Genomic DNA, 27,912 nt, shown 5'->3' with positions numbered 1-27,912 from the left:
CTATAGGGGAATAACATGGCAGGCAAGAAAAAAGAAATTCAGCTGCAGGTAAACGTCTTGTCTTTAAAAAAAAATTTTTAACTTGAAACCTCAGCACTTTAAAGCTAACAAAATTCTACGTTTGCTTCACTTCAGGCAACAATACTCAATCAGACTCAGTGGGAAGAAATGTTATTGGTTAAAGGTCTAACAGGTACATTTCCCCACTTCTACTTGAATAGTAAATTGCCTTTGTGTGTGTGTGTGTGTATGTTTCATTTTGTGTACCCAATGTGGTTACTAAAACATGTGCACACTGCTGTACTGCATGGGGTTCCTCACAAAAATGAGTCACATGAATTCTCCCTTGTGTAGTTTTTACTTTTAAGACCTTGCTTCGTGTAAACACCCTACTGCAGGGCTGGATTAACAATTCTCGGTGCCAATTGGCCTGGAGAAAAATGTCCTCTCCTTTAATAGATGCGTAATGTGTGGAAATGGGCGGTTGAAGCTTTTCATGGCATGGATTTGCTGCAGATCAAACAATTACTAAAGGGGCAGTTGGAAGGGTCATTTTAAGCACTGGCCACCCTACGAAGAAAGGCTATAACCAACTTATATATCACCCAGATCCAACTCCAATATCATCTAAAAGCAAATCATGAACAATTTGGCCAGTTTCATGGGGCCTTGGTCCCCAGAATTTTGTCCTCTTGTAATCTCCACCCCCACTAATCCTGTCCAGGAGGGTTCTGGGTGTGAGAGTTTCCCAGATGGATCCAAACTAGCAGCTCCCTTACATCAGAGATCTGGAGTCTGATCTTGTTTAAGCCCCATGGCAGATGACCATTGAATCTGCACATTTATGATGCAGAGCAGACACCCAGCAGCAGTGGGATTGCGGCAACCGCAGAGAAGTCACAGAACTATGCATATGACGGAGTAGCCCTGGCACGAGGCTATTTGTTTCCACTGATTAGTGTTCACCGCTATTAATTTGTGGCCTTTCCCCTGGAATCTGGTGCATTTCCAATTTTCAAGTTTTTCCTCTGCAGAAGCAGAGAAGTTCTTGTTCATTTTTTTTTTAAATGTGGTCATTGAGGGCTGACTGTATGCGTATGTGTGTATTTTCAGTAGTGGATGTTTATCAGGCTTGGTGTGGGCCTTGCAAAGCTGTGGTTAACTTGTTCAGAAGATTAAAAAATGAATACGGTGAAGATGACCTTCTACATTTTGCTGTGGTAAGGATAAAAATATGAAACTTTCCCCTCGAGAAATGGGATTCTTGCTATTACCTTCTTTTAATAGTGATGTCGTTGAAGTAGGGTTGCCAACTCCAAGTTGGGAAATTCCTGGTGATTTGGGTATGGAGCCTGGGGTGGATGGGGTTAGGAGAGGGACCCCCCAAGCAGCCTTTTGCTCCAGGGAATTGATCTCAGTGATCTGGAGATCAGTTGCACCTCTGGGAGATCCCCAGGCCCCATCGGGAGGTAGGCAATCCTATGGTGAAGTCTATAATTAAACTTTTGTGTCATTTTTAAACTGCAATTAAACTTTGTCACCCTTGCCTGCAAACCAAGGCAAGCATTATGACCGAGCAGTTTCCTTCAGCTCAGGTGGTATTGGTTATAGTAAGCAATTAAGCATACTTTGACATTGGGGGGCACTACATCACTCTAAGTTTGTATAAGTGTTATCTCCTTGAATGGCTGGGATGCCAGGTCCCCCTTCACCACCAGCGGGAGGTTTTTGGGGCAGAGCCTGAGGAGGGCGGGGTTTGGGGAGAGGCGGGACTTCAATGCCATAGAGTCCAATTGCCAAAGCGGCCATTTTCCCCAGGTGAATAGTACGTAGTCTTCATAATCCCACCAACTTCTTTATGAAGAAGGGAACCAAGATTACTAGTAGCAGTTTAAAGACTCATGAACTATAGACGTGTAAAAATAAAAGATGGGTGCAATTATTCCAAAATCAAGCACTTCAAAGTAGTATGATTTCGGCGAGGAAGTGCTTAATTTCTCTCCCATTAAAATTAATGAGACTTAAGAGTGCTTAACTTTGGTTAGATCATACCTAAATTGCTTAATGAAATCAAGATAGAATTATTTCCTGGTGTTTTCAGTAGTAGCTGCATGGGTTCATTGATAGTGAGATAGTAAGACCACTGAAGATGGAAACGAGAGAATAAATCCCCGCACTGACAATCAAAATGCCTCATTGAATCAGTCAGTAGCAGGAAATAATGAGAAGTCTTACTGTATGCTTAATTTGTTTTTGAGAAAATGTCTTTATGTTCTTATTTTAAGGCAGAGGCGGATAACGTTTTGACTCTGGCCCCATTTAGAGACAAATGTGAACCTGCGTTTATCTTCTGTGTGGTAAGCACGCACTTATTTTATTGTTCTTGCCCCTCGGCTAATGGCTCCTGGATTAATTGTGCGGGCTGAAAAGAGGTCTACGTCATTGAAGTATAAACTGTATTTAAGATATTTTACTTCATGTACACCCGGAAGTAAGGGCAGCAGACCAGTGATCTGAATAGAGATACAATAGGGTCGCCAGGTCCCTCTTTGCCACCGGCGGGCAATTTGGGGGTGGAGCCTGAGAAGGGTGGGGTTTGGGGAAGGGAGGGACTTCAGTTCTATAGAGTCCAATTGCCAAAACGGCCATTTTCTCCAGGTGAACTGATGTCTATCGGCTGGAGATCAGTTGTAATAACAGGAGAGCTCTAGCCACCACTTGGAGGTTGGCAACCCTAAGATACAAATACATTTGTGAACAGGGACAGCCCACCTATCAAGTGCATCTAAGCGATCTCCTAGGGCGCCAGAGGTGGAGGGGTACCAAAACCAGACCTGCAGAGGCCCCACCTGCCTACCGGAGGTATCGAGGCCTGCTGTGGCAAGCAGCAGTCCTGGGCAGACAGAGCCCCTGGCCCCAGCAGGCAGCCCACAGCAAGGCTGCTTTTCCCCTCCCTTTGGGGGTTGTTGGGGTGGGCCCACTTCTTCTTTCCCTTCTCCCCTCCCTCAGGTTGGGGTTGTGGCTGGACCAGGGGGAGAGACCTTTTTCCAGGGCCATTTTTGCCTCCCAGCCCACCCTGTTCGGAGGTGTGGTACCTAGGGTTGCCAGCTCTGGGTTGGGAAATACCTGGAGGTTTTGGGGCGGAGCCTGAGGAGGGCTGGATTTGGGGAGAGGAGGGACTTCAATGCCATGGAGTCCAATTGCCAAAGTGGCCATTTTCTCTAGGTGAACTGATTTCTATCTGCTGGAGATCAGTTGTGATAGCAGGAGATCTCCAGCTATTACCTGAAGGTTGGCAGCCCTAGTGGTACCGCAGCAAGCCCCAGCCCCAGTGAGTTTCAGAGGGTAGTCAGTAGGGTTGCCAGCTCTGGGTTGGGAAATACCTGGAGATTTGGGGGTGGAGCCTAAGGAGAGTGGATTTGGGGAGGGGAGGGACTTCAATGCCATAGAGTCCACCTTCCAAAGTGGCCGTTTTCTCCTGGGGAACTGATCTCCGTAGCCTGGAGATCAGTTGTAATAGCAGGAGATCCCCAGCTACCACCTGGAGATTGGCAACTCTCATAGTCAGGTTGGTCTGCAGTAGAAGAGCTAGGTTCGAGTCCAGTTAGCACCTTAGAGACAACAAGATTTTCAGAGTATCAGCTTTCAAGAGCCAACGCTCCCTTCGTCAGTGAGGTCAGTGTGAGTGATGGCGGCTTCCCCATGATATGCGTTGGAGGGGGGAGGGCAGAGGTGATGGATTCCCCGCAGTGAAGCGGGGAAAGGATGGTGCCAGACTCCCTGCAGCACCTGGGGACCAGCAAAGTCATTTGCATAGGGCACCAAAATTCCTCGGGAAGCTCATTGTGAGAAATAGCACACAGATAAAGCCATCATGAGGACGAGTTCAAGGGTTTCCCAGCCTCCAGGCACCTGAGGTGGTTCCCTGATTTTTAGGGTTGCCAACCTCCAGGTACTCTGCAACAGAGTCTCCAGTACAAAAGTAGCAAAAAAAATCTTATTGATGCGTACACATGTAACATCAACAATGCAAGAGTGAAAGATACATATAAGAACAATCAAAGTTATATACAGTATGTACAATCTAAGTAAGGTGCAGTCTCAATGCACCAATTGCCATGTTCTTTCAAGTAAATGTTGTATTTTTAGAGTATCCCTCGTGGAACTGAGAACAGAGTGGAAGATTTTACTATTGGGTACGATTTGGATATGTTTACTGTTTGGGGCTGAAGAAAAGATTTGAAACGGCTGTCCCCCACCTTTTCCCAAAAAGTGTGCTTTTGGGATAGTACCTACTATTGGACTTTTTGAAGAAAATACAACATTTACTTGAAAGAACATGGCAATTGGTGCACTGAGACTGCACCTTACTTAGATTGTACATACTGTATATAACTTTGATTGTTCTTATATGTATCTTTCACTCTTGTATTGTTGATGTTACATGTGTAAGCACCAATAAGAATTTTTTGCTACTTTTGTACTGGAGACTTCGTTGCAGATTTTCTAACCATTGGTATTGGCACGGAGGTGCCTATTTTGTATTGTAACCTCCAGGTACTAGCTGGAGATCTCCTGCTATTACAACTGATCTCCAGCCGATAGAGATCAGTTCACCTGGAGAAAATAGCCACTTGGAGAAAATGGACTCTGTGGCATTGACATCCCTCCCCTCCCCAAACCTCACCCTCCCCAGGTTCCGCCCCTAAAACCTCCCGAAGAGGTACCTGACAGCCCTACTGATTTTCTACCACTCCCCCTAGCAAAGATCCACAGTTCCACCACCTTGAGCTCATAGGATTAACCAAGCTAACCGACCTAAGGCCCAACTGAAGTTTGTTTTATTTTATTTACTGCATACATAGCCTTCCTTTGTCCCCAGAGGGGACCCAAAGCAACTTAAATTATTCTCCTCCCCACCACTGTATCCTCACAACGACCCTGTGAAGTAGGTTAGGCTAAAAGTGTGTGACTGGCCCACAATCAACCCAGCAAGTTTCCATGGCAGAGTGGGGATTCAAACCCTAATCCTACATTCTAACCACTATACCACTCTGCCTCTCAGTGCAATGCTGACAAGGCAAAATTACTCATCGGGGTGAGCTTACATTGCATCTTTTAAAAATTGGGCTGTTGCCCTCTCAATGCCTTCGGCACCTGTGCATACCTATTGGGAGGATCACAGGTACCACCAACTCCTGCTATATGTGGTTGGACACCCACAACCAGGATGACTGAAAGGGGCTCGTGTGAATGCAAAAGCCCACAGAAAATTTCCTTTGTCCCAGCCATTTTGCCTCTAAACCAGGCCTAAGATATTGTTACTTACGTGACAGATTTCTATTGCTTTGACTCATTCATTTGCAGCCTATACTGAACGCTTTCTTTTGAGTATGCAGAAATACATGTTGTTAGAGGCAAGCAAAGCTATCTAAGCTGAAACATTTGATCCTGGAAAATATACATTGCTAGAAGCCATGTAAACACATAAAACAAAATGCAGCTATTCCTGAATGTGGGTGTTGTTGGAGTTGTTTTTTAAATGATGATCATGTTTGTTTACAGGATGGCAAAATGATTGATATAGTAAAAGGAGCAAATGGACCTCTCTTGAGTAAAAAAGTAGTGGCAGTACTAGAACAAGAGAGAAAAATCGTAGCAGGAGAAATGCCACGGCCTGAGGTAACCATGCTGTAGCTTACCACCAGCAATTTTATTAAACTGTGCAGTTGCTTTTTCCCCTCTTATGTCCTATCTTTTGCTCAACTGCTGATTGGATTTTCTTCCCTATTTTGCACTTATTCTTAGTTTAAAAAAAAATCATTATCCAACATTCAAATTGATTTTATTTCCCCCCATCTGGACAGAGAGAGGCCCTGACTCAGTGGCAGAACATCTGCTTTGCATGCGGAAGGCCCCGGTTCAATCCCTGGCATCTCCAGTTAAAAGGATCAAATAGAACCTAATGTTCCACCTGGACTAGTAGGTTAGACAAAAGATTTTCTCTCCCAACAGAGTGACTGAAAGCTGCAAGGAATAGTATTTGGAAAGCAAGCTGTAAACAGTTACAAAGTAAGATCTTAAATGAGGATTGGTCCTTAGTGTTTAAGGATGCAAATCATAAATGTTCACCTCGCTTCTTTCAGATATCCTTTAACGGTATTTTTTCCTTGCCAGACTATTTCCACTGGTTAGAAATCCATAAATTTAGATGAGCTTTTTTTATTAGCAAGGTTTAATGCCTTAGACTCAGCTGAGACACAAGGGAGATACATTTTTTTTTTTTTTTGCAGAACGCAAATGCCCATTTTGTCCGGGTCAAGTATACCCCCTAGCCCACATTATTTTAGCATGTTCGCAAAATAATATTGCACGAAATAAATATATCACTCCCTGGATACACCTGAACACATGAAGCTGCCTTATAGTGAATCAGACTCTTGGTCCATCAAAGTCAGTATTGTCTACTCAGATTGGCAGTGGCTCTCTAGGGTCTCAGGCAGAGGTCTTTCACTTCACCTACTTGCCTGGTCCCTTTAACTGGAGATGCTGGGGATTGAACCTGGGACCTTCTGAATGCCAAGCAGATGCTCTACAAACTGAGCCACAGCCCCTCCCTAAAACAGCTAATGACACTTTCTGAGAAGCGGATACTGCGTTATCTGCTATCAAGTAAACCGGTGAATTGCATGAGATGTGGCAAATTTTTCTCTTTATAGTGTCAAGAAGAAATTAATTTCATTTACCCCTTTAAAGTGTGAAATAGCGAATGAATAGCTAATGGCTTCTAAATTTAGAGAAAGGAAGAGGGTGATGTGAAGGACCTACCTGAGACCCTTGCCATGTTCTTGCATGTGTTTTAGCCAAGGAACTTGCAGAGAGCTCCCTCTTCCTTTAAAAACAACTGTGAGTGAATGTCAGTATGGGATGCTAAGCTACCGTTGGGAAGATGGTCCTCCACGGTCCTTCCTTGGAGAGCTTTGACACCCACCTCCTTCACTCAGTGAGCTTGCTAGTCTCCCAACCATCGAGAGGAATTCTGTGCAGGCACCCATTCCCTTCCTCCTGCCCTCCTGTGAACTCTCTGGAGGCTTAGTATCTTGGGGTATCTAGCAGCAGCATGGAGAGAACTGAGGGAGCAGCGCCCCCTCCACCCGGTCATGTGATGGCTTTGGTGGGGAAGCACCAGAAGGAGGAGGGGCGCTTCTAGTCTGCTAGAAAACTGGGATTCTTTTCTGCAGCTGGCCTGCACGAACACACAGTCCTTATACTGAATCACACTATTGGTCCATCAAGTTCAGTATTGTCTACTCATACTGCCAGTGGCTCTTCAGGGTCTCAGGCAGAGCGCTTGCATATCACCTACTACTAGGTTTGCTAACCTCCAGGTGGTGGCTGGAGATCTCCCTCTATTACAACTGATCTCCAGGCCACAGAGATCAGTTCCCCTTGAGAAAATGGCTGCTTTGGCAATTGGACTCTATGGCATTGAAGTCCCTCCCCTCTCCAAACCCTCCCCTCCTCAGGCTCCACCCCCAAAATATCCATGTATGTCCCAACCCGGAGCTGGCAACCCTATCTACAGCCCGGTCCTTTTAGATGGAAATGCTGGGGATAGAACCTGGGGTCTTCTGCATGCAAAGCAGAGGTTCTTCCTCTGAGCTCCTCTCCCTTAGTTTTCCCGAGCACCTAAAGAAAGGTAAAGTAAGCACCAGATGAGACTCAAAGGGAAGGGCATTCCTAAGTAGGGTTGCCAGGTCCCTCTTCGCTACTGGCAGGAGGTTTTGGGGGCGGAGCCTGAGAAGGGCGGGGTTTGGGGAGTGGAGGGACTTCAATGCCATAGAGTCCAATTGCCAAAGTGGCCATTTTCTCCAGGTGAACTCATCTGTGTCACCACTGAAAGAGCCATGTCTCTGGTTGCTACCCATCTCACCTCTGCGGGTGGGGGCACATAGACCAGGGCTTGGGAAGGGGATCTTAACTGGTAGGATAGTACATCGGGGCCTGTATTTAGTTATGTACTGATCTGACATAACAGTGGCCTGTTGAGCTTACAGTTAATTAACAAAATCAGCTAAATACACTCAACACCCATTGAATGCAATGAGGCTCAAGTGCGCATATAAATGACCAAAACCTCTATTAAGTTGTACAGTGAAATCGAAATCAGTGTCTGTTTTGGATCAGCAGGGTGTAAATATTGCAGCTGATGGCGGGTAGCTATTATTCCCACCCCTCTTCTATTTCATGTGAAGCTATATTAATGTGCGCACAATGTGTGCAGGCTACATTAATTTCCATGCTGCACCAAGTTTGAAAATCATTTTGCAGTTAACGCTCTTATTGAATCACTCTTTAAATCAAACATCTTTGAGTCAAACTTAAACACAGAAGTAATTGTTACTGTGTAATAGAGAGAACCACTCTTTGTAGTAGAGAACGTCATTATATCTTGGAAATTAAAAAAAAAACATTTTCAGGTTCAAGAGCTCATATTTTTTGAAGAGAAAGAACCAGAGGAAGAAGCAGAAGAGGAAGAAGCTGGAGGCGAGTGGTGTTGCCAGCGTCTTATTCTACACTACGTCGTCAGTTACAGATGGGTCAGAGGGTCCCAAGAGTCTGGGGCACAAAGCTACTTGCTGCAACGTGCAGACAGCAGAGTCTCCATTGGAAAGCAATTTGTTCCTCCACTCAGCCTCCTGTATGCACAGCCGCTGCTGTCCTTGGCCCACTCTCAGTCAGCCCAAGATCCAGGGCCCCGGGGGAGGTGACCGAGGGAGGCGAAATTCCAGGGACCCTGGGATCAGCCTGGTGGTCCTGAGCTGGACAAGATACGTGGGTTGTTTGTAGCTGATGTTTGTTTCGAAGCCATGAGCTCCTCAGAGGAAAGGCGGGGTGCAAATGCAGGTAGAGTATCCCTTACCTAGACAACTAGGGTTGCCAAGTTCACCACCAGTGGAAGGTTTTTGGGGCGTAGCCTGAGGAGGGTGGGGTTTGGTGAGGGGATGGACTGATAGCTACACCTTGGCTTTCTGATGGTTCAGTGTACACAAAATTATTAAAAATATTGTTTAAAATGACATTCAGGCTATGTGTATAAAGTGTATATAAAACACGAATTTGGGTCCCATTCCCACAATATTCCATTATGTATATGCAAAAATTCCAAAATATTCCAGTGTACAGAAAGATCCAAAATACCGGCCACTTCTGGTCCTAAGCAGTCCAGATAAGGGGTACTCAACATGTATATAAATAAATGGATTCCTTCATTAAAATGCATGGTGATGTGATAAGCATTGCTGTTTGTCTTTCAGAGCAAGAAAAATACACCGTTGTCATTATCAAACCTGATGCAGTCGCTGAAGGCAAAGTTGAAGAAATTATTCAAACGGTAAATAAGCTGCTTTTTAAAAAAGAAAGCCATGGTAGCATAGAGTGCCAGACAAAGGGTTTTTCTGGATTCTCATTTTCCTCGCTTGCAAGTTCCTGTTTCTTCTGGGGGCTTTTTCTGTTCTACACATGTTTTGCTCCCTGTAGTGGTCAGTTAGATATTACACCAGTTTATGTCCGGCATATCTCCCTGCAAATTTAAACTGCAGATTTTTGTGCTGGACATCAACCTGTATAATATTGAATCGACCACTAGAGGGAGGAACACACATGCAGAACAGGGAAAAAAACCCCTGAAGAAACAGAAACTTACAAGCAAGGAAAATGAGAATCCAGAGAATCCCCCACTTGATCATGAAGTTCAGTACGTAACCTTGGGCATTCAACCTCTCTCAGGACAACCTATCATACAGAGTTGTGAGAGTGAACTAAAGAGCTGGGGAATCTTATACACCATCCTGTGCGCTCCCTAGACTAAAAGGGGGGGGATTAAAACTGTAACAGCCCTATAGTTCACCATGGTTATAAAACAAATGGAAAACATTTCACTTGAACTTACCCACTGCAACAGGGAAGGAAATATTGAAAATGATCTTTCCTTCTAAGCAAGAAAGCCAGTCTTGATTTATTGAAAGTAAAGGTAATCTCAGTTCCTGGATCCAGTGGCTCTCTTCCACCATGAGGCGCCATGTTTCTTTTAAAAGGCTTAAGGCTTTGGTAATATGGGAATTTTTTAAAATTGGATTGATGAGGCAATTGATTCTGTGAAATAATAGGCAATTGAAATTATTTTATAGGCTGACATTAAAAAAAACTAATAGCCCTATCCCCCCCCCCTAAAATGTACTTGAACTTGATGGTTGATCTCCAACTGAAGATTACAGAAGCTGGCTTCATCGTTGCTGCACACAACGAGAAGATTTTAAATGAAGAGGAAGTTCGGGATTTTTACAGAAACAGATCAGAAGAGGTAAAAAGAAAAGAGATGTAGCAAAATGGCTTTTAACACAGAGTAGCACTGAGTAATCAAACTAGGGCTTTTAATGTATTGCTTGCTACCCCAGCTGCCAGAAAATAACCTAGTTATTAAGCTCACAGGGAAAAAAATCTAGTCGCTTGGCAAAATCCAGACCTGCTGTCCATCTTTGACCTAAGGCACACAAGCAGTAATTTGTCTTGCAAAGGCAAGGGCATCCAAATGCACACTCAAATAATCATGTTGTACACCTGGGCTTATGGAGGGAAGGTGGCATGGTATAGCCCAATCTCGTCAGATTTCAGAAGCGAAGCAGGGGCAGCTCTTGGATTGGGGGGCTGCCAAAGAAGACTCTGCAGAGGAAAGCAATGGCAAACCACCTGTGTATGCCTGGGCTTGATGCCACAAATCTGGTATACTAGCAGAGACACATTCCTCTGGTGGAAGTAGGATTCCCCTGATGGGCTATCAATAGAAGAGCCTCTTGCATCAAGGGAAGGTTCCTTCATCTGTGGGATGAAAGCACCTCTGCTATCACAACCGATCTGTGGCATCCAACCCTGGTCTTTCCTAAAACTGGAGGAGTCCATTCATCCATCTTTTACAAAGACTAGGCACATGATTGCAGTCATTTCTTTACATGCAGTCCTCTCAACTGGCAATTCTCTTCCTCATGGCAGCGCCAACCACGCTGAGTGACGCAAGCACTGTTCCACATGTCTTCTGCAGCTCACTGGATTTCGACAATGGCAGAGCAATTCCTATTCCCACCCTCAAAGAAGGGATTGCACTGGTAGAGTTTGGCAGTGGACTCCTAAGCATACCCTTCTAAGCCCATTGATGTCAATGGACTTAAAAGGGTATAACTCTGCTTAGGATGGCTCAGTTAGCCCTGTCCACAAGTTCCAGTGAATACATGTACAATGTACCCTTAATTTTTCTTTATATATAGATAGAGAGAGAGAGAGAGAGATAATAGATATACATATGCTGAGTAATTCTTAGGTTGCATTCAACACAGGCACAGCTGGATTTAAACCCCACATTTCTCCAGGTACTGGTCCCTGGTTCCACCTTCATACAGATTACTCACATACAGGTAGGATGTACATCCATTCACTGTAACATGTGAATAGGACTTGTAGATCAGCCGAAGGACATGGGAAGCTACTTCACTAGGGTTGCCAGCTCTGGGTTGGGAAATACCTGGAGATTTTGGGAGTGGAGCCTGAGGAGGGCGAGGTTTGGGGAGGGTTGGGACTTCAATGCCATAGAGTCCAATTGCCAAAGCAGCCATTTTCTCAAGGGGAGCTGATCTCTGTCACCTGGAGATCAGTTGTAACAGTGGGAGATCTTCAGCCACCACCTGGAGGTTGGTGACTGTATACTTCACACAAACATGATGTTGTCTCTGCCCCCTTATAGGAGAAGCAGTTTACCTCCTGGCCTGCCACTTGTGTGAATTAGGCCTTTTATGGTGAAGATTTAAGTGGATAGTTTTAATGTTACTGGAAATGAGGCTGAATTCTGCCAAGAGGCCACCTAAATAGGGTTGGCAGGTCCCTCTTCGCCACCGGCGGGAGATTTTTGGGGCGGAGCCTGAGGAGGGCGGGGTTTGGGGAGGGGAGGGACTTCAATGGCATAGAGTTCAATTGCCAACGCAGCAATTTTTCTCCAGGTGATCTGATCTCTATTGGCTGGAGATCCTTTCTTCAACCATATCGGAAGGGAGATATAAAAAGTTACCTGACAGTGAACGTCTATGCCCTTGCTCTGATGGGAGTATAGAGACCCCCGATCATGTCATGTTTGACTGTAAAATCTATAGCAAGATACATGAAAACATCTCCTCTGTAACAGATGGCACCCCAGGGAGATCCAGAGCAATCCGCCTTTCTAACATGCTCTCAGATAAGAACATGGAGCTAACCTTTAAAGTGGCCAAATTTGGATGGCGAGCTATGAAGACTAGGCGAGCCTGGGTTGAACTTAAGGGATGAGTGACTTTTATTTATATTGACTGCAATTATGTATCATATTTTAAAATCATGTTCTTAATGGCTCCCCCATGAGTGAGTGACTATTTTTATCAAATATTTATTGGTGTATATAAGTAGTTATCCTGTTACTATGTATATTTTTTTAATCTGCTGGTCTTGGACCGTATTAAAGTTATTGATTGATTGATTGATTGATTGATCAGCTGGAGATCAGTTGAATTAGCAGGTGATCTCCTGCTACTACCTGGCAGTTGGCAACCCTACTAATACATTTAATGAAATGCTGCATGACAAATGTCTTTGTATCTCGATAGTAACAGAGAAGTTGCTAAGTGACTGTGCAGCGATGCTGGTTCTTGGCAATTAATGGCCAAAGCAATTTTTACAGCCTGACTTTGAAGACTTTGTTGCATTTATGGTGTCCGGACCAAGTCACATTCTGATAGTGGTGGAAGGTAAAGAAGCACATGAAGTTATGCCTCTTGTGACACAACTGGAAGGGGAGGAGGCAGAGGAGAAGCAGGAGGAGGAGGAGGAAGAAGCTGAAATAGAGAAACTTGAGGGTCAGGTACCTGCAACTGAAAAGCCAAAGTAGGTAAATTCTACTTTAGAGTATGTATTATGTGTGTGTTAAGTGCCATTGTTGCTTCTGACCTATGTGACCCTATAAATTAATTACTTCCAAAATATCCTATCAAGTCTTGTAAAATGAGGACCGTGGCTTCCTTTACAGAGTCAATCTATCTCCTTTATAGAGCCAGCATGGTGTAGTGGTTAAGAGCAGCAGACTCTAATCTTGAGAATCTGGTTTGATTCCCCAACCCTCCACATGAAGCCTGCTGGGTGACCTTGGGCTAGTCACAGTTCCCTCAGAACTCGCTCAGCCCCACCTACCTCCCAAGGTGCCTGTTGTGTGGGGGGGAATGGAAGATGATTGACTGTAAGCCACTTTGAGACTCTTTTTGGTACAGAAAAGCAGGGTATAAAAAACAACTCTTATTCTTTTCATGTGGGTCTTCCTCTTTTCCTTCTGCCTCCAACTTTTACTAGCATTATTGTCTTTTCCAGTGACTCTTGTCTTCTCATAGTGTGACCAAGGTATGATAGTCTCAGGTTAGTCATTTTAGCCTCTAAGCACAGTTCAGGTTTGATTTGATCTAGAGTAGCTGTTCCCAAACTGTGCTCTACGGAGGACTTGGTGCTCTGTGAAAAATCTCCTATCGCTCCATGAAGACATGGGGGGGGGGGATACTACTGTCATTGGGTTTAATATATAGGTGCTAGGTGGAAATTAGTTCTCCGTGACAAATTTCTCTCCTGAAAAGTGTTCCATGACTCAAAAAGTTTGGGAACCGTATTATAGGCACATTAATAATCTTTCTTGCATGGAAATGATTTCATGTGCATGCATCTGCAGGGTCAGTACATAGTGCTGCCTCACCTTTCAAGCCTTAACTTAACAGCACCTTGCAGGAATGAATCATACACGATATTTTCCAACTCTGCTTAGCCTCTGTGTGTGTTCTCACTGTACCATGCTGTGTCCACCTACCTATGCCCCAGTGCTACCTATGGTATGATCTAGTAGGAGAAAAGTAAAAAAATCAGAAACCATAAAATGTAGGGTGAGAAAGAACAGCCAAGGTTTTGGAGGCATAAGAGGTGACCGAAGTTGAAGGAACCTTTTCATCAAACTAGTACGTACTTGTAGTACAGTGTCCTTCAAGACAACTGAGAATCATTTTAATACTGATAAAAACCTCAACTGGTGCAAGAAAATACCTGGAAAACAATTTGTTTACATTTCAGGACATCCCACTGCCTGTTTTAGTGAATGCCAAAAATTTCCAGTATTTTTTTATTTATTTACAATACTTATAAGCCACCTCTCCCATCATTCTGGATGATTCATAAGCACCAAATGATGGAAATGGAGAATGAAACAGGACTATTGACTGAAAAGACTCGTGCTTCAGATGTTCTAGTAAATATGCAAAATAGTTTTATTGTTAAGCTTGCTTTTAAGTATTTTCTTGCATGCTGTTTTAAACATCAGGTTGGATCCTGCAGCTTTACTTCCACTAGTTAGGTGGCCACAATTCCCTTCTGCTAAGTCTTCTGTAGATGGAGAAAGTCTTTTTTAGAACAGAGAAGATTTTCCTCTGACAGAGACTCTCAACTGAAGGAAGTCTTTCTCCCTTGAAGACATGAAGACATGAGAGAAGGGCTTCATAGAATCCAGCTTAGTAGAAGGAACCACAGTGTTGGATCCTACCTGCTTCTTTTCAAGTGAAAAGGGAGGAGTTCTCTGCATGAAGCTGTGTTGGACATGAGCTGTAGCTTAGAGGGTGAATTGAGCAAGATGAGGGGAAAAGCCCCCTGGAGCCAATGCATAGGATCCAACTCACTGTTGTTTACCACTAACAATGGAAATGAGGAATTCTGAGGATTAAAAGGTTATCATTTCCCAAAGATTCCTGCATGGACAAGAGATTTATTGGTCCGCGTCAGAACGGTTTCTGTCACAAAGTTTATTTTGGGCATAGGACACCAGGCTATAATAATTGTCATCCTTTACCCAGAAATTATTAACATTAAGTTGAAATCTGCTGTGTAATCCTGTACTCTAAACTCATTGATTTCAACTGGCTTACACTGAAGTAAATCCATCTAGGATGGCACTGCACAGAGTTACACCTTTGTAAGCCCATTGACTCCAACGGACTCAAACAGGTATAATTCTCCTTGTGATGGCAAGGTATAATTCTCCTTGTGCTGATCAATCAACCCACACGCTCAACTGACCCTGAGATTTACTAATAAATGTCAACATTTTCTGTCTTTCTAACATTTTCATATATAACAGCCTTTTGCCCCAGAAATCCTTTGCTCCATAAATCAATCTTTGTATTATATATTCTCTGTTTCAGCAAGAAAAGAGCCCCATGGCCAGAGTGTTAAGCTGCAGTACTGCAGTCAAAAGCTCTGCTCACAACCTGAGTTCGATCCCGATGGAAGTTGGTTTCAGGTAGCCGGCTCAAGGTTGACTCAGCCTTCTATCCTTCCGAGGTCGGTAAATTGAGGGGATAAAGGGAAGATGACTGGGGAAGGCAATGGCAAACCACCCCGTAAACACAGTCTGCCTAGGAAACGTCGGGATGTGACGTCACCCCATGGGTCAGGAATGACCCGGTACTTGCACAGACCTGGTGCTTGCACCTTTACCTTTATTTCAGCAAGATTCACAGTGTATGTGAGCTATATTGTTTGTTTGTTTGTTTCACAGTTGTGAATACATCATTGAGTTAAAAATATTAAATTTATATTTTTCTCTTTGTTAGTTTGCATGGTGTCCTGGAAAACCAGGAGATGTCAAATTTATGTGACATTCATGATAGCGTCGAAGAAGCAAGCAGGCAACTAGCATTCTTCTTCCCTGATTTTTTGAAAAAGGCGACGGGCCCTAATGTCGAAAGAACATTGGCCTTGATTAGACCCGCACTCTTAAGGGAAAGAAGGGGTGAGTGTAGCTTGTTACTTTTCCCACCTCCAACAGGTATATGGGTCTGAAGAAATTTGCAGAGCGATGCAATACAATTTTTGCAATATTGATATTTGATATTAAAGTGCATATTAAGTTATAACTAAATCACAAGACAAGCTCTCCCTGCAACAAATTTACTTTGCTGATTACTCCTGCAGTAGTTTGAGTATAAATAAAAATCAGGATATCAAGCCACATGCATTAGAAAACTGTGGCAGAGTAGAAGAAGAAGAATTGGTTTTTACATCCCGCTTTTCTCTACTGAGAGGAGTCTGAAAGCGACCTCCAATCACCTTCTGTTCCCCCCCCCAACAAACACCTTGTGAGGTAGGTGGAGCTGAGAGAGTTCTCAGAGAACTGTGACTGGCCCAAGGTCACCCAGCAGTAGGGTTGCCAACTGCCAGGTAGTAGCAGGAGATCTGCTCATTCAACTGATCTCCAGCCGATAGAGATCAGTTCACCTGGAGAAAAACGGCCGCTTTGGCAATTGAACTCTATGGCATTGAAGTCCCTCCCCTCCCCAAACCCCCGCCCTCCTCAGGCTTCACCCCCAAAATCTTCCGCCGGTTGAGAAGAGGGGCCTGGCAATCCTATCCAGCAGGCTGCATGTGTAGGAGTGGGGAATCTAATTTGGTTCTCCAGATTAAAGTCCCCCGCTCATGTGGAGGAGCAGGGAAACAAACCCAGTTCTCCAGATTAGAGTCCCCCGCTCTTAATGCTGGCTCTTGTTTATGTCTAATCTCTGCAATGAACTCAGCGGGTAGTTGAAGGAAGCTATTAGTAGCTTGGAATATCCTGGTCTCTACCACTGAGCACTGTGGAGCGGGAGGGGAAGGTGGCACCCTTCGTACCAGCAGATCATGGAGCTGCCGTAGCCATTGTTGCAGCACTGATTGGGCGCACGCCTGCTGAGCATGAATGAAGGGTTTGTGAACATGGGTTGATGGTGTCACTTGCCAGCGCTGGGTTACAGTAGAGCCTCTCAGTAGTTGCATACCTACAGACTGCTGCAGACTTTATCCTGGAAACTCCACCCACCAGTAAGGCCGCTGGCTTCCCCTCCCCTTTCAGTTGTGCTCAGTGGTGGTGGTGGTGGTGGGTATTCCATGTGCCCCACCCCACAAGCAGCTGCTGATTACTATGTCCTAGCCCACACATATTATAGAGACCTGCCTAAAAGGATTCCTATATATAAAGCATTTTGAATGTCTTGGGTAAATAAATAACCAACACTCCAATGTTTTCAGTGAAAGCATGAGATAGGCAGAGATACTTAGTAAAGTCTAGCATATGCATACATAATCATCCTGTTTATGCAACTGATTTTTTAAAAAATGACCCAATGCAATCTAGCTGCAGTCTTAAGCACGCTATGGTCATTTATGCATGGGAGTTTTACCTGAGGTGCTGGCTGGACCTACACTTTCCAGTTGGGAATCTATGCGTCAGCAGACTCCAAACTCAAATCAAGTCTTTTTGAGTGCTGCTTTGTAATTGGCTTACTTTGCAGTGCTTACTGTGAGAAAATCCCCCCCCCCCAAACCAATTGCTGCATTAAAAAAAGCATTTTAAGAACAAAAACCAAAAACCAGAGCAATCTGAAAGGGGGGGGGGAATCCAAGCCTCAGTTTTAAAAAATCTTTCTTTTGCTGAGAAAGAGCCCCGAGGAAGCAGGAATAGGGTTGCCAACTGCCAGGTAGTAGCAGGAGATCTCCTGCTAATTCAACTGATCTCCAGCCGATAGAGATCAGTTCACCTGGAGAAAAATGGCTGCTTTGGCAATTGGACTCTATGGCATTGAAGTCCCTCCCCTCAGCAAACCCTGCCCTCCTCAGGCTCCGCCCCAAAAATCTCCCGCCGGTGGCAGAGAGGGACCTGGCAACCCTAAGCAGGAAGCATTTGAACCCCCACCTCTTTACACACTGCTTTGTGATTGGCTGTGAGAGAAGCCAAGCTTCTGTGTCCCGCACTTTGCCTTCTGCACAGAGATTTCAACTGGGCTGAGCTCAGGGGAGAGGGAAGAGTCGGGTTAACAGAGGAATGGGAAGACCCGGACATTGTGAGGGCTGGCAGCAAGGTCATTTCTAATGGATGGAAAACTCATGCAGAATTCCAAAGAACAACTGAGTCAGACCTGGGGCGAATGTGAGTCCAAGTACCCATGCATAAATGACCTGAGTCCCACTGAGCTTGTAGTTAGTATGTGATGGTGGCAAATGGGTCATTTGATATTCTCCATGAGAAAAATCTGCCATTTTGCATTCCTGTTCAACCCAAGCTGAAGGGTATTTCACTGGAATGCATAGTCAGATTCTTCTCGAGTAAACCAGGCAAGTGACCAATTTGGCACAGTAGGGAATTGCCACGTGTAGACAATAACAGATTGCTATGTTTACTGCATATGATGGGTCAGCTACACATACCTTAGTAACCATCCATGTCTGGTTGTTGTAACGTGTTCTATATGAGGCTACCCCTGAAGACGGCTCAGAAACTTCATTTGTTTAAGGTCTTTGCATGGGCCCAATGGAGCGACCACAGTAAGTCATTGTTATGCCATCTACACTGGCTTCCAATTTGTTTCCAGGCTCAGGGTACCCGCAGGACTGCTTCCACCTTCATCAATCAGCCCAAGACTTGAGATTGGTCCATGTGCCCAAAGCCACACGAGGACAACAGCACCCCCCGTTTTGTTCCAAGAATTTGCTATTCAGGGGGGTCATTGGTTTGAAGACGGTTTCAATTAAGGAGGGACAGCGGTGGAATGGGGGGGGAGCTTTAGGTGAGCAGAGCTAAAGGAAGATGAAGTAGGAGTGGTTCCGCAGGGTGGATGGAGCACCTTCACATTTTGGACATGTTCGCTGCCCCAATCACGATGTATCTGTAAAGTACCATGGGGTTAAGTTAGGGCATTAACCACTGTAACCTTGGGTATGTAGAATCTATTCTCAAGAGGATCGAGGATGACGGTTTTACCATAGCGATGCAAAAGGAAATCGTTCTGACAGAAGATCAAGCACGCCAGTTTTACAAGGAGCACGAAAATGAAGATTTTTTCCCAGTACTCCTAGAAGAAATGACCAGGTGCGCTAGTTAACAAGAAACATATCCGAAATACAAGAAAACTGATTTATTTCACACAGTTCAGGATCTTTGAAACAAAGGCTACCAGCCCCAAGGTGGGGCCTGTAGTCCTCCTGGAATAACAATGGATCTCCAGTTCTGCTGGAGGAAATGGCAGCTTCAGAGGGTGGACTGGAGGAACCAGCGTGGTGTAGTGGTTAAGAGCGGTGGTTTGGAGCGGTGGACTCTGATCTGGTGAACTGGATTTGTTTCCCCACTCCTACACATGAAGTCAGCTGGGTGACCTTGGGCTAGTCACAGCTCTTAGAGCTCTCTCAGCCCCACCTACCTCAGAGGGTGTCTGTAGCGGGGAGGGGAAGGGAAGGTGATGGTAAGATGATTTGATTCTTCCTTAAGTGGTAGAAGAAGTCGGCATATAAAAACCAACTCTTCTTCTTTTTTCCTTCCATTTATCCTCATGACAACCCTGTGAGGCAGGTCAGGTTTTAATAAAAAGACAATGTCACATGTACTGCATGTATGTATGTAAGTGCTGTCAAGTCGCAACCAATTTAGGGCAACCCCCAACAATGGGCTTTCAAGGCAAGAGAGAAGCAAAAGTGGTTTGCCATTGCTTTCCTCTACAGTCGACTTTGGTGGTTTCCCATGCAGGTATCAACCCTGCTTAGCTTCTGAGATCTGACAAGATCGAGCTATACCATACCACCTTCCCTCCTGCACTGCATGTAGCATACTATATATAATTATTGTTATCCATAGGCACCCTATCAACGCACCCATTCAGAATTTCTCTTAACATTTGCCCCAATTAATCATACTATTGTCCTCTGCTGACATCTTCAGAGTTCTTCTAAGAGTGGCTCATGAGGGATGTAGTCTAGCCATTCCCATCACCAAAGGGGACACAGAAACCTGTGGTGAGATCACTGGTCAATGAATAGGTTCTTGAGCCAATGCCAAGCAAACGTTGAGAGTAACAGAGAAGCTGGGTTAGTGTCTTTACTGTCAGCCAGCCCCTATGGCCACTTGTGGTTCCTTCTTCTCCAACTCTACAGAGAGAAGAGCCCAGAACCTAAACCATATCAGGCCAGGAGACACTGCAATAGACATGCCCACATATTCCAAACATCTAATGTTATATCTCTCTGTTGGACTTTAACTTGTATAAACTAGGAAATGTATCTTGGTTGGAATGCAAGGACAAGATATAATAAATAAGAAAAGAAAGTTAGACACTTGGTCTTAAATTCAAACAAAATCCTGTGATGGGGTCTGTCACTAAAACAAACAAAAAAATACCACCACCCAAAACTCAGATGCTTAATTTGCTTGTGAAATTCCTGGCTTCTTGTGTACCAGTTTCTGTAGCAAAGATGCATCATACACTGGGTCAGATCCCATAGATCCATTCGGCTAGTGACGGCACTTTCCTCCAGAAGGAGTCTTCCCTGTTTCAACATGCTTAGCGGTCTGATTCTTCCTGCCCGAAGGAAGTGCCTCCACTAACAGTATGGAGCCACAAGATTCAAACCCACATATGAACACAGGAAGCCTGCCTTATTCTGAGTCAGACCACTAGTCTGTTACAGCCAGTCTTGCCTATAACAACTGGCAAGGGCTGTCCAGGGACTCTGGTGGAAGTCTTCCACCTCACCTACTACTTTATTGTTTTAACTGGAGATCCCAAGAATTTAATCTGGGACCTTCTGCATGCCAGGCAGATACTCTACATATTCTGGTTACTAACTCTGTTGTTAATATATTAAGCATTTTGAAATTTAGAAGTAGTTTGGCAGAGAGATTACATCAACAGTCACTTTCAAAGAGTGATCTTTCAAAACTTTTATAGGTCAGTTTAATTCTTCAGTTTTGTTAATGACTTCTTACTTATTGCTCTCCCACTTGTTGAAAAATTGTTTCCAGCTACTTGAAAGAATAAAATGCCTAGAATAGTCCCAGGGTAAACAGTTTTTCTACATTGGTTAATAGTCTTATCACAGAGCTAAGATAGTTTAGAGGTTGTGTGTTTTGTTTTTTTTTAAAAAAAACTTCCGTATTTTCACTGAACAGTGGACCAACTCTTGCGCTTGGTTTGGTGAGAGAAAATGCAGTAGAAAAATGGAGAAAATTACTGGGCCCAAAGGTTATTGAGGAAGCAAAGGAACAATGTCCAAACAGGTAATTTTTGAAATAATTGCACCTTTTTCATATGTCATAGAGGTAAACAAAGACCTCAGTATTTGTACCACTGTTAATAGACTTGATACCTTGTTGTAAATTCATGTTAGCGCATGAGTAAGTTAATGGCACCATCATCTGGACAGTTTGAACACTGCAGCAGATTTCTGGAATTGGTATTTTTTAACGCGTCTGTAGTAAACCACTATTAATAAGTCACAAAGTGTCACATTGGAATTATATTAGATTTCTTTAAAATTATGCTGAACGGAGTAATAATTGATCATATTTTTTTTGCTGAAGGAAGTTAGTAATATGCATTAGAAATCCATAAATTTAGACCAGCTTTCTTATTGGCAAGGTGTAATGCCTGAGACTCAGCCGACACGCAAGGGAGATACAATAAAATTATTGCAGAAGAATGCAAATGCCCTTTTTTCAAGTAGACTCCCTAGCCCACATTGTTTTAGCATGTTCACAAAATAATATTGCACAAAAATAAATACATCATTCCCTGGATAAAACAGTTAATGACACTTTCTGAGAAACAGATGCTGCGTTATCTGCTCTCAAGTAGATCAGTGAATTGTGTGAGAGATGTGGCAACTTTTCTCTTTATAGTGTCAAGGAAAAATTAATCTTTATTTCCCCCCTTCTAAAAGTGTGAAAAGTTGAATAGCCAATAGCTGTTAATGCTAGGGAAAGGAATATGCGTAATGAGCACAAAGGGTAATTCATAGTACCATTATAGATACCATTAATACTGTTTTTTAGTGATTTGCAGTGCAATCCTAATAACTGCTTTCAATTGACTTAGAAGGATGTAACTGTTTAAGATTGCACAGTTGAAGTAATAAAATCACATTGTGTTGTGTTGCTGTATTTTAATCTGACAATACTCTAGTATTGTCGAAGGCTTTCACGGTCAGAGTTCATTGGTTCTTGTAGGTTATCCGAGCTGTGTGACCGTGGTCTTGGTATTTTATTTCCTGACGTTTCGCCAGCAGCTGTGGCAGGCACCTTCAGAGGAGTAACACTGAAGGACAGTGTCTCTCAGTGTCAAGTGTGTAGGAAGAGTAATATATAGTCAGAAAGGGGGGGGGTTTGAGCTGAATCATTGTCCTGCAAAAAGTATCAAATACCTTGTCTGTCTGCAGAATGCTATTCTTTGGCTTGTTGTTCTAGAACAGCCCAGTAGCTCTCTCTCTCTCTCTCTCTCTCTCTCTCTCTCACACACACACACACAGCTAGCAAGGCAGCAAGGTTTATCTCTTCTCCTTCTATCAATTTTGTCCATTCCATAAGTTAATCTTTCTCTTCTTTCAGTCAATTCGATGTCCTGACTGCTGCCTGGGCCCTCTGCCAACACATAGACGTACTGGGCCAGTATCATCCCAATAACCTGGCAAAGGAAAGACAGGCTTAGAATAGTTGGAAAAAACAAAGCTGTGAATAACCCTGTCTCTTGGATCCTAAGATCCAGGTAGTTCCTTTCAGAGCTCAGTTCCCTTAGCCCAGTGCCTACAGGACTGTCAGGTACACCAACTTGTAGTGGGTTTGTGGCAATTGCTGAGGAACCCAGGATATTGCTAAATGTGCTTGGCACAGGGATAGAAGAAAGTAAAATGTTTTTGGAGTTCTTCAAATCATGAGCAAGATAAAATGCACAAAAAGTGAACAGTTCTGAACAAAGGTTGCTCCAAGGAACAGCAATTCCTCACGTTCAAATGCAAGCATCACAGATATTTGGGCAATTATGGTATCCTCTTTGTTTAAAATCAAGGGGACATGCTAAAACTAAGGTATTGTCTTTGGGCAATCACTGTCCTTTGTTTTAGTAAGTCCCAAAATCGAGCCACCCATTCAAGAGGATAATGTAGTTGTTACTAGAAAGCATGACGCATTCGTGCCGTGTGTCTAATTGGTTGATTTCATTACCCACAGTTTGCGTGCTGAGTTTGCCATTGACAGTGCGCCTATCAATCAGCTACATGGCAGCGCTTCTGCCGGTCAAGCAGCAAAGGAGTTAGAGTTCTTCTTCCCAGTGGAGCACACGTTGGCTGTCATTAAACCCTCTGCTCTTGAAGAACACAAAGGTGAAAGGAGAAGGGGGTGGATAAACGGCCCAAGGGTGGGATTAGGCCCCACAGAGTACCAAACGCTTTCCATCTTCAATCTAAGTATCTGAGCCTTCATAAAAAGCCCAGCTGGTGGTCTTCTGGAATAACTGAGGGTTAGACAATATGGGAAGAAGACAGAAATTAGGCCTGTTGGCAATCGCTGATGAACTTTTAGCTTGATGCCGATGAGACCTAGAGATGCCAGAAGACTTAGAGTGGCCAAGTCTCCCACTGTGGTGGGAGACCTCTCCCACAGTGGCAGCAGGAGAAAAATTTAAAAAATTAAAATGACAGTGTCATAAGATGTGTACCATCACTTCTGGGAAAACCCATTGGCTGACTCTTAGGGAGACGTGACATCATTGGCTGGTTGTCCTAGAAATGATGTCATGTCACCCAAAGAATGGCGATTCCAAGAGCAACGTGATGTCACTTCCAGTTTCCCCCAGAAGTGCCATCATGGCATATGCAACGCCAGCACCCCCTCTTGTCCCCGCCCCCAAGCTCCTGGCAGTTGCTTGGTAACCCTAAAATGACTTATGCATCCATATCGAGCAGTGCTCCTGCTCCTTCTGCTCAATTTTTGGAGATGATCAACAATGTTCTAAAATGACTGATCTGTTAGCAGTTTCAAACAAAATGCATTTCAGGCATACGTGTTGCTTTGGCGCACGCATAGTCAGAGGGATTCATCATTCATCACACTGGAAACCAGCTAGTAGCCTTTACCAAGCATGCTCCGAGCACACCCTGCTGCGTCACCCCTTCCGATCTCCTCGCCGACACCTCCCTGAAACACAGAAACTGCTTTGAACTGCTTTCACTCCAGTCCTACCTGATGTTTGCAACTCCTACCTTCTAGGGAATCTCCTCACTAGGGCTCCATCTACACATTACAAAATACTCATCACGATGGGTAGCCATGTTAGTCTGTCTGTAGCAGTAAAAAAGAGCAAGAGTCCAGTAGCACCTTGAAAGACTAACAAAAGTTCTGGCAGGGTGTGAGCTTTCATGATCCACAGCTCACTTCTTCAGATAACTCATGTTTGTTAGGGAGCAATGCAAGGGCCATTTATGCAGGGGTATTTACTTCGCAGTCCCTGCTGGAATGCTTCAAGGCTTCTTTTGCATTATTCATGATTTTACCGACCTTCAGACATGACTTTGCTCCTGCCTCGTTCTTCCCCTGCAGTTCTAGGATCCTGTTTTAGGACGAATTTAAATACTGCTTTGAGGCAAGAGCAACGCCAATTCCCCCTATTTCCATGCATAGCTCTTAACTTCGGGTTTCTCTCCCCATGCCCATTTTGACTTCTTCTCCCACATGTCGTCCCTCTCATCCAACCCCTTCCCTCAAAGCAAAGCACAAAAAAGGGAATGAAACTGTCATGAAATGTGCAGGAAGTCACTGAAGAAGGCTGTAAAATTGGAAGACAGCTCTTGGCAGGGAGCTGTTGAAGAAAGGTGGGGAGGAATACCCAGCAAAAGCACACACACTCCCTTTAAGAGCTGACCCGACCCCTCCAAGTTAAGTGCAGCATGGCTGCATTTTCAGGGGGAGGGACTCAGAAGCTCCGTGATTCACTGGGGATGCCTAATTAATCACAAGGTCCTTCTGGAATGGGGGGGGGACCCTCATGCATATGATGTTTGAGAATTCAGAGCAGAAAACTGTGCAGCAAACCAGACGCAAATTTCCCCTGCATAAATGACCAAGGTATTGCAAGTGAAATGGGAGTTCTGAGCCTCCCAGGCACACACTGGCTCTTTTTTGGTCGCGACTTCTATAACCAAGTGCCCTTATCTCTCATTTCTTTCCCTTTTAGATGACATTATAGGTCAAGTGAAAGAGGCCGGATTTATCATATCTGAAATGCAAGAAACACACATAACTCCTGAGATTGCAGCACAGTTTTATAAAGCTCACGAAGGGCAGCCCTTTTATGAACAGTTGGTGGAATACATGTCCAAGTAAGTGCCTGATTTCCAAAGGGAAGTATGCCGGACACACAGCAGACCTGACTTGAAAATGACCCCCAAGGTTCTGGTGTTAGAACCTTTCAATTCAGTAGAATACATCGTAAAAAAAATTAGGAGCCACTCCGGTCCAAAAATGAGAAAGTGTAATCTCTGTCCAAAAGTCTTCAGATGTAGTAAATGTATCTCAGTTTAAGTGTATTATTAGACATTTCCATTTCATCTTGCATGTGTGCACCGGCACCTTCTTAGTCCTTTTCAGACATATCCATGTATACTGGTAGCCTCCCAACCATGCATACATAGGCATGGAGATAGATTACTATGGGTAGCCATTTTAGCCTGTCAGTAGCAGTAGAAAAGAGCAAGAGTCCAGTAGCACCTTAAAGACTAACAAAATTTCTAACAGGGTATGAGCTTTTGTGAGCCACAGCTCACTTCTTCAGATACCTGCTGTTTTGTTAGTCTTTAAGGTGCTACTGGACTCTTATACATACGCATGGTGACCATATTGACTGAACAAGGAGGACATGTGTATTTTGCATGTGTGGACAGTTTCAGTATGCACAAACCAGCCAATGGATTTTCCTAGGTTCTAATCCATGCATATCAAAGTTGTATCTGCCTTTATGCAAAATGCATGCATTCTCATGTAGCCAGCATGGTGGCCATATGTATTGTTAGTAAAGTGCGCTTCTGATACATGCGGCTGCTGGGATCACAGTCCATATTCATATGACATCTGTAGAGGGCTCTTGTCTTTATTAGAATCCTTCCACTGTGTCAGGTGTGTTAAAACTACAGCTGAAGTCATGCAAGAAACGTGGCAGATAAACAGGTATCACTTGTCAGGTTACAAAACCATTTTTACAGGTTTCCTGTCTTTTAATCCAATCTCTCAAACTTGCTTTGTTCTGATCTTTCCTGAAAGATCATAATCCAAACACGTTTGCGTGCCACATGGGTAGAAAGGTGCACATTTTCAAACCATCTGCCCACATTGCTTCCATCTTACAGTTGTTATCCCCTTGTAGGCATTAAGCCACCATTTTCTCCACCACACCACCAGAGGGCCTTTTGCTGGCTTTTAAAAAAAGGTAGTTGCTATATTGCTATAGCATTATAATGCTATTATAATGCTATAGTGATATAGTAGCTATTGATATTTTTAAGCCAGCAAAAAACCCTCCAGTGGCACAGGTTGGGGGCAACCACAAGGGGATTACTGAGGAAAGTACAGAAGAGGCTTTGGTGTGGAAGCTCCGTTGACACTGCAAATTATTGTTTATTCGGAGCAGTAATGAATCTGCAGCAAAGAATCATAACTGTGTGTTCCAGCTGCAAACAAATGGGGAAAAGGACAGATTGGAGGTTCAGCAAGGCAAAATGTAGAAAAACTGACTCTCTTGTGCACTTTGAGTCCTGCTGGTTGCCGTGGAGCCCATTACATTAGACTAGTCTGATGTATTATAGTCTGGTTGTATTATGGCAAGCCATTATCAAAGGCCACATACTCAGACCCTGTTTGTCTTACTCAAAATGTCCCCTTAGTTATTTTATTTCATTTCCATCCCACCCCCTCCACCATTGCAGCTGGGCTCGGGGATACTAACAACATATATATGATAAAAATCCAATAAATATATAAATACATAAAATTAACATCAGATTTAAATAAATATAGTATAATATAACCCTGCCCTGACCTGGATGGCCCAGGCTAGCCTGATCTCATCAGATCTCAGAAACTAAGCAGGGTCAGCCCTGGTTAGTATTTGGATGGGAGACCACCAAGGAATACCAGAGTTGCTGTGCAGAGGAAGGCACTGGCAAACCACCTCTGTTAATCTCTTGCCATGAAAACCCCAAAAGGGGTCGCCATAAGTTGGCTGCGACTTAACCGCACTTTGTGTGTGTGTGTGTGTGTGTGTGTGTGTGTGTGTAAAGTGCCGTCAAGTCGCAGTTGACTTATGGCGACCCCTTTTGGGGTTTTCATGGCAAGAGACTAACAGAGGTGGTTTGCCAGTGCCTTCCTCTGCACAGCAACCCTGGTATTCCTTGGTGGTCTCCCATCCAAATACTAACCAGGGCGGACCCTTCTTAGCTTCTGAGATCTGATGAGATCAGGTTAGCCTGGGCCATCCAGGTCAGGGCCGACGGCACTTTACACATTCAATATAACCCTAAAAACCCCAAGATGGCATGTAATCATTCCCCCCTATATGGGGGGAAGACCCAGTCAATGCTGGTATTAGGCCGGTACTAGCATTGTTGGGGAGGGTGTGGAGTCAACACATCCAGTGTCTCCAGTTATGCTGGTACGATGGTCTTACAGTTATGCTCTTCTAGTTAATATTTGCATTGTGTCTTCGTATGACTTGAATTTCCAGAGGCCCGTCGATGGTGATGATTCTAACCAAAGAAAATGCGGTGGAGGATTGGCGAAAATTAATGGGGCCCACAGATCCAGAAGCAGCCAAGCAGATTTCTCCTCAATCACTACGTGCTCAGTTTGCTCAAGATATTTTGCGCAATGCTGTTCATGGATCGTCCACTGCAGACCATGCAGTACAAAGCATTCAGTACCTCTTTGGAGATATTGATCTGGAGAGCCTCAAACACAAATTAATATACCTGTAA

The 27,912-nt window shown here is 44.1% G+C and overlaps 1 protein-coding gene across 1 annotated transcript; it reads left to right on the top strand.

The window, feature by feature from the left end:
• Positions 1-15: 15 nt before the first annotated feature.
• NME8 (NME/NM23 family member 8) lies at positions 16-27,912 on the top strand. Its single transcript, XM_056857042.1, has 15 exons — positions 16-48; positions 136-193; positions 1,114-1,220; positions 2,286-2,357; positions 5,566-5,682; positions 8,481-8,547; positions 9,318-9,394; positions 10,271-10,363; positions 12,758-12,853; positions 15,736-15,889; positions 18,853-18,997; positions 21,068-21,175; positions 23,120-23,271; positions 25,122-25,266; positions 27,663-27,912. Exons 1-15 carry the CDS (start codon positions 16-18, stop codon positions 27,910-27,912), a joined length of 1,674 nt encoding a protein of 557 aa, XP_056713020.1.

The sequence above is a fragment of the Euleptes europaea genome, chromosome 11 (assembly GCF_029931775.1).
Source record: "Euleptes europaea isolate rEulEur1 chromosome 11, rEulEur1.hap1, whole genome shotgun sequence".
Taxonomy (NCBI): domain Eukaryota; kingdom Metazoa; phylum Chordata; class Lepidosauria; order Squamata; family Sphaerodactylidae; genus Euleptes; species Euleptes europaea.
Note: the sequence above shows the minus strand (reverse complement) of the source record. Positions and strands in the feature narration are given on the sequence as shown.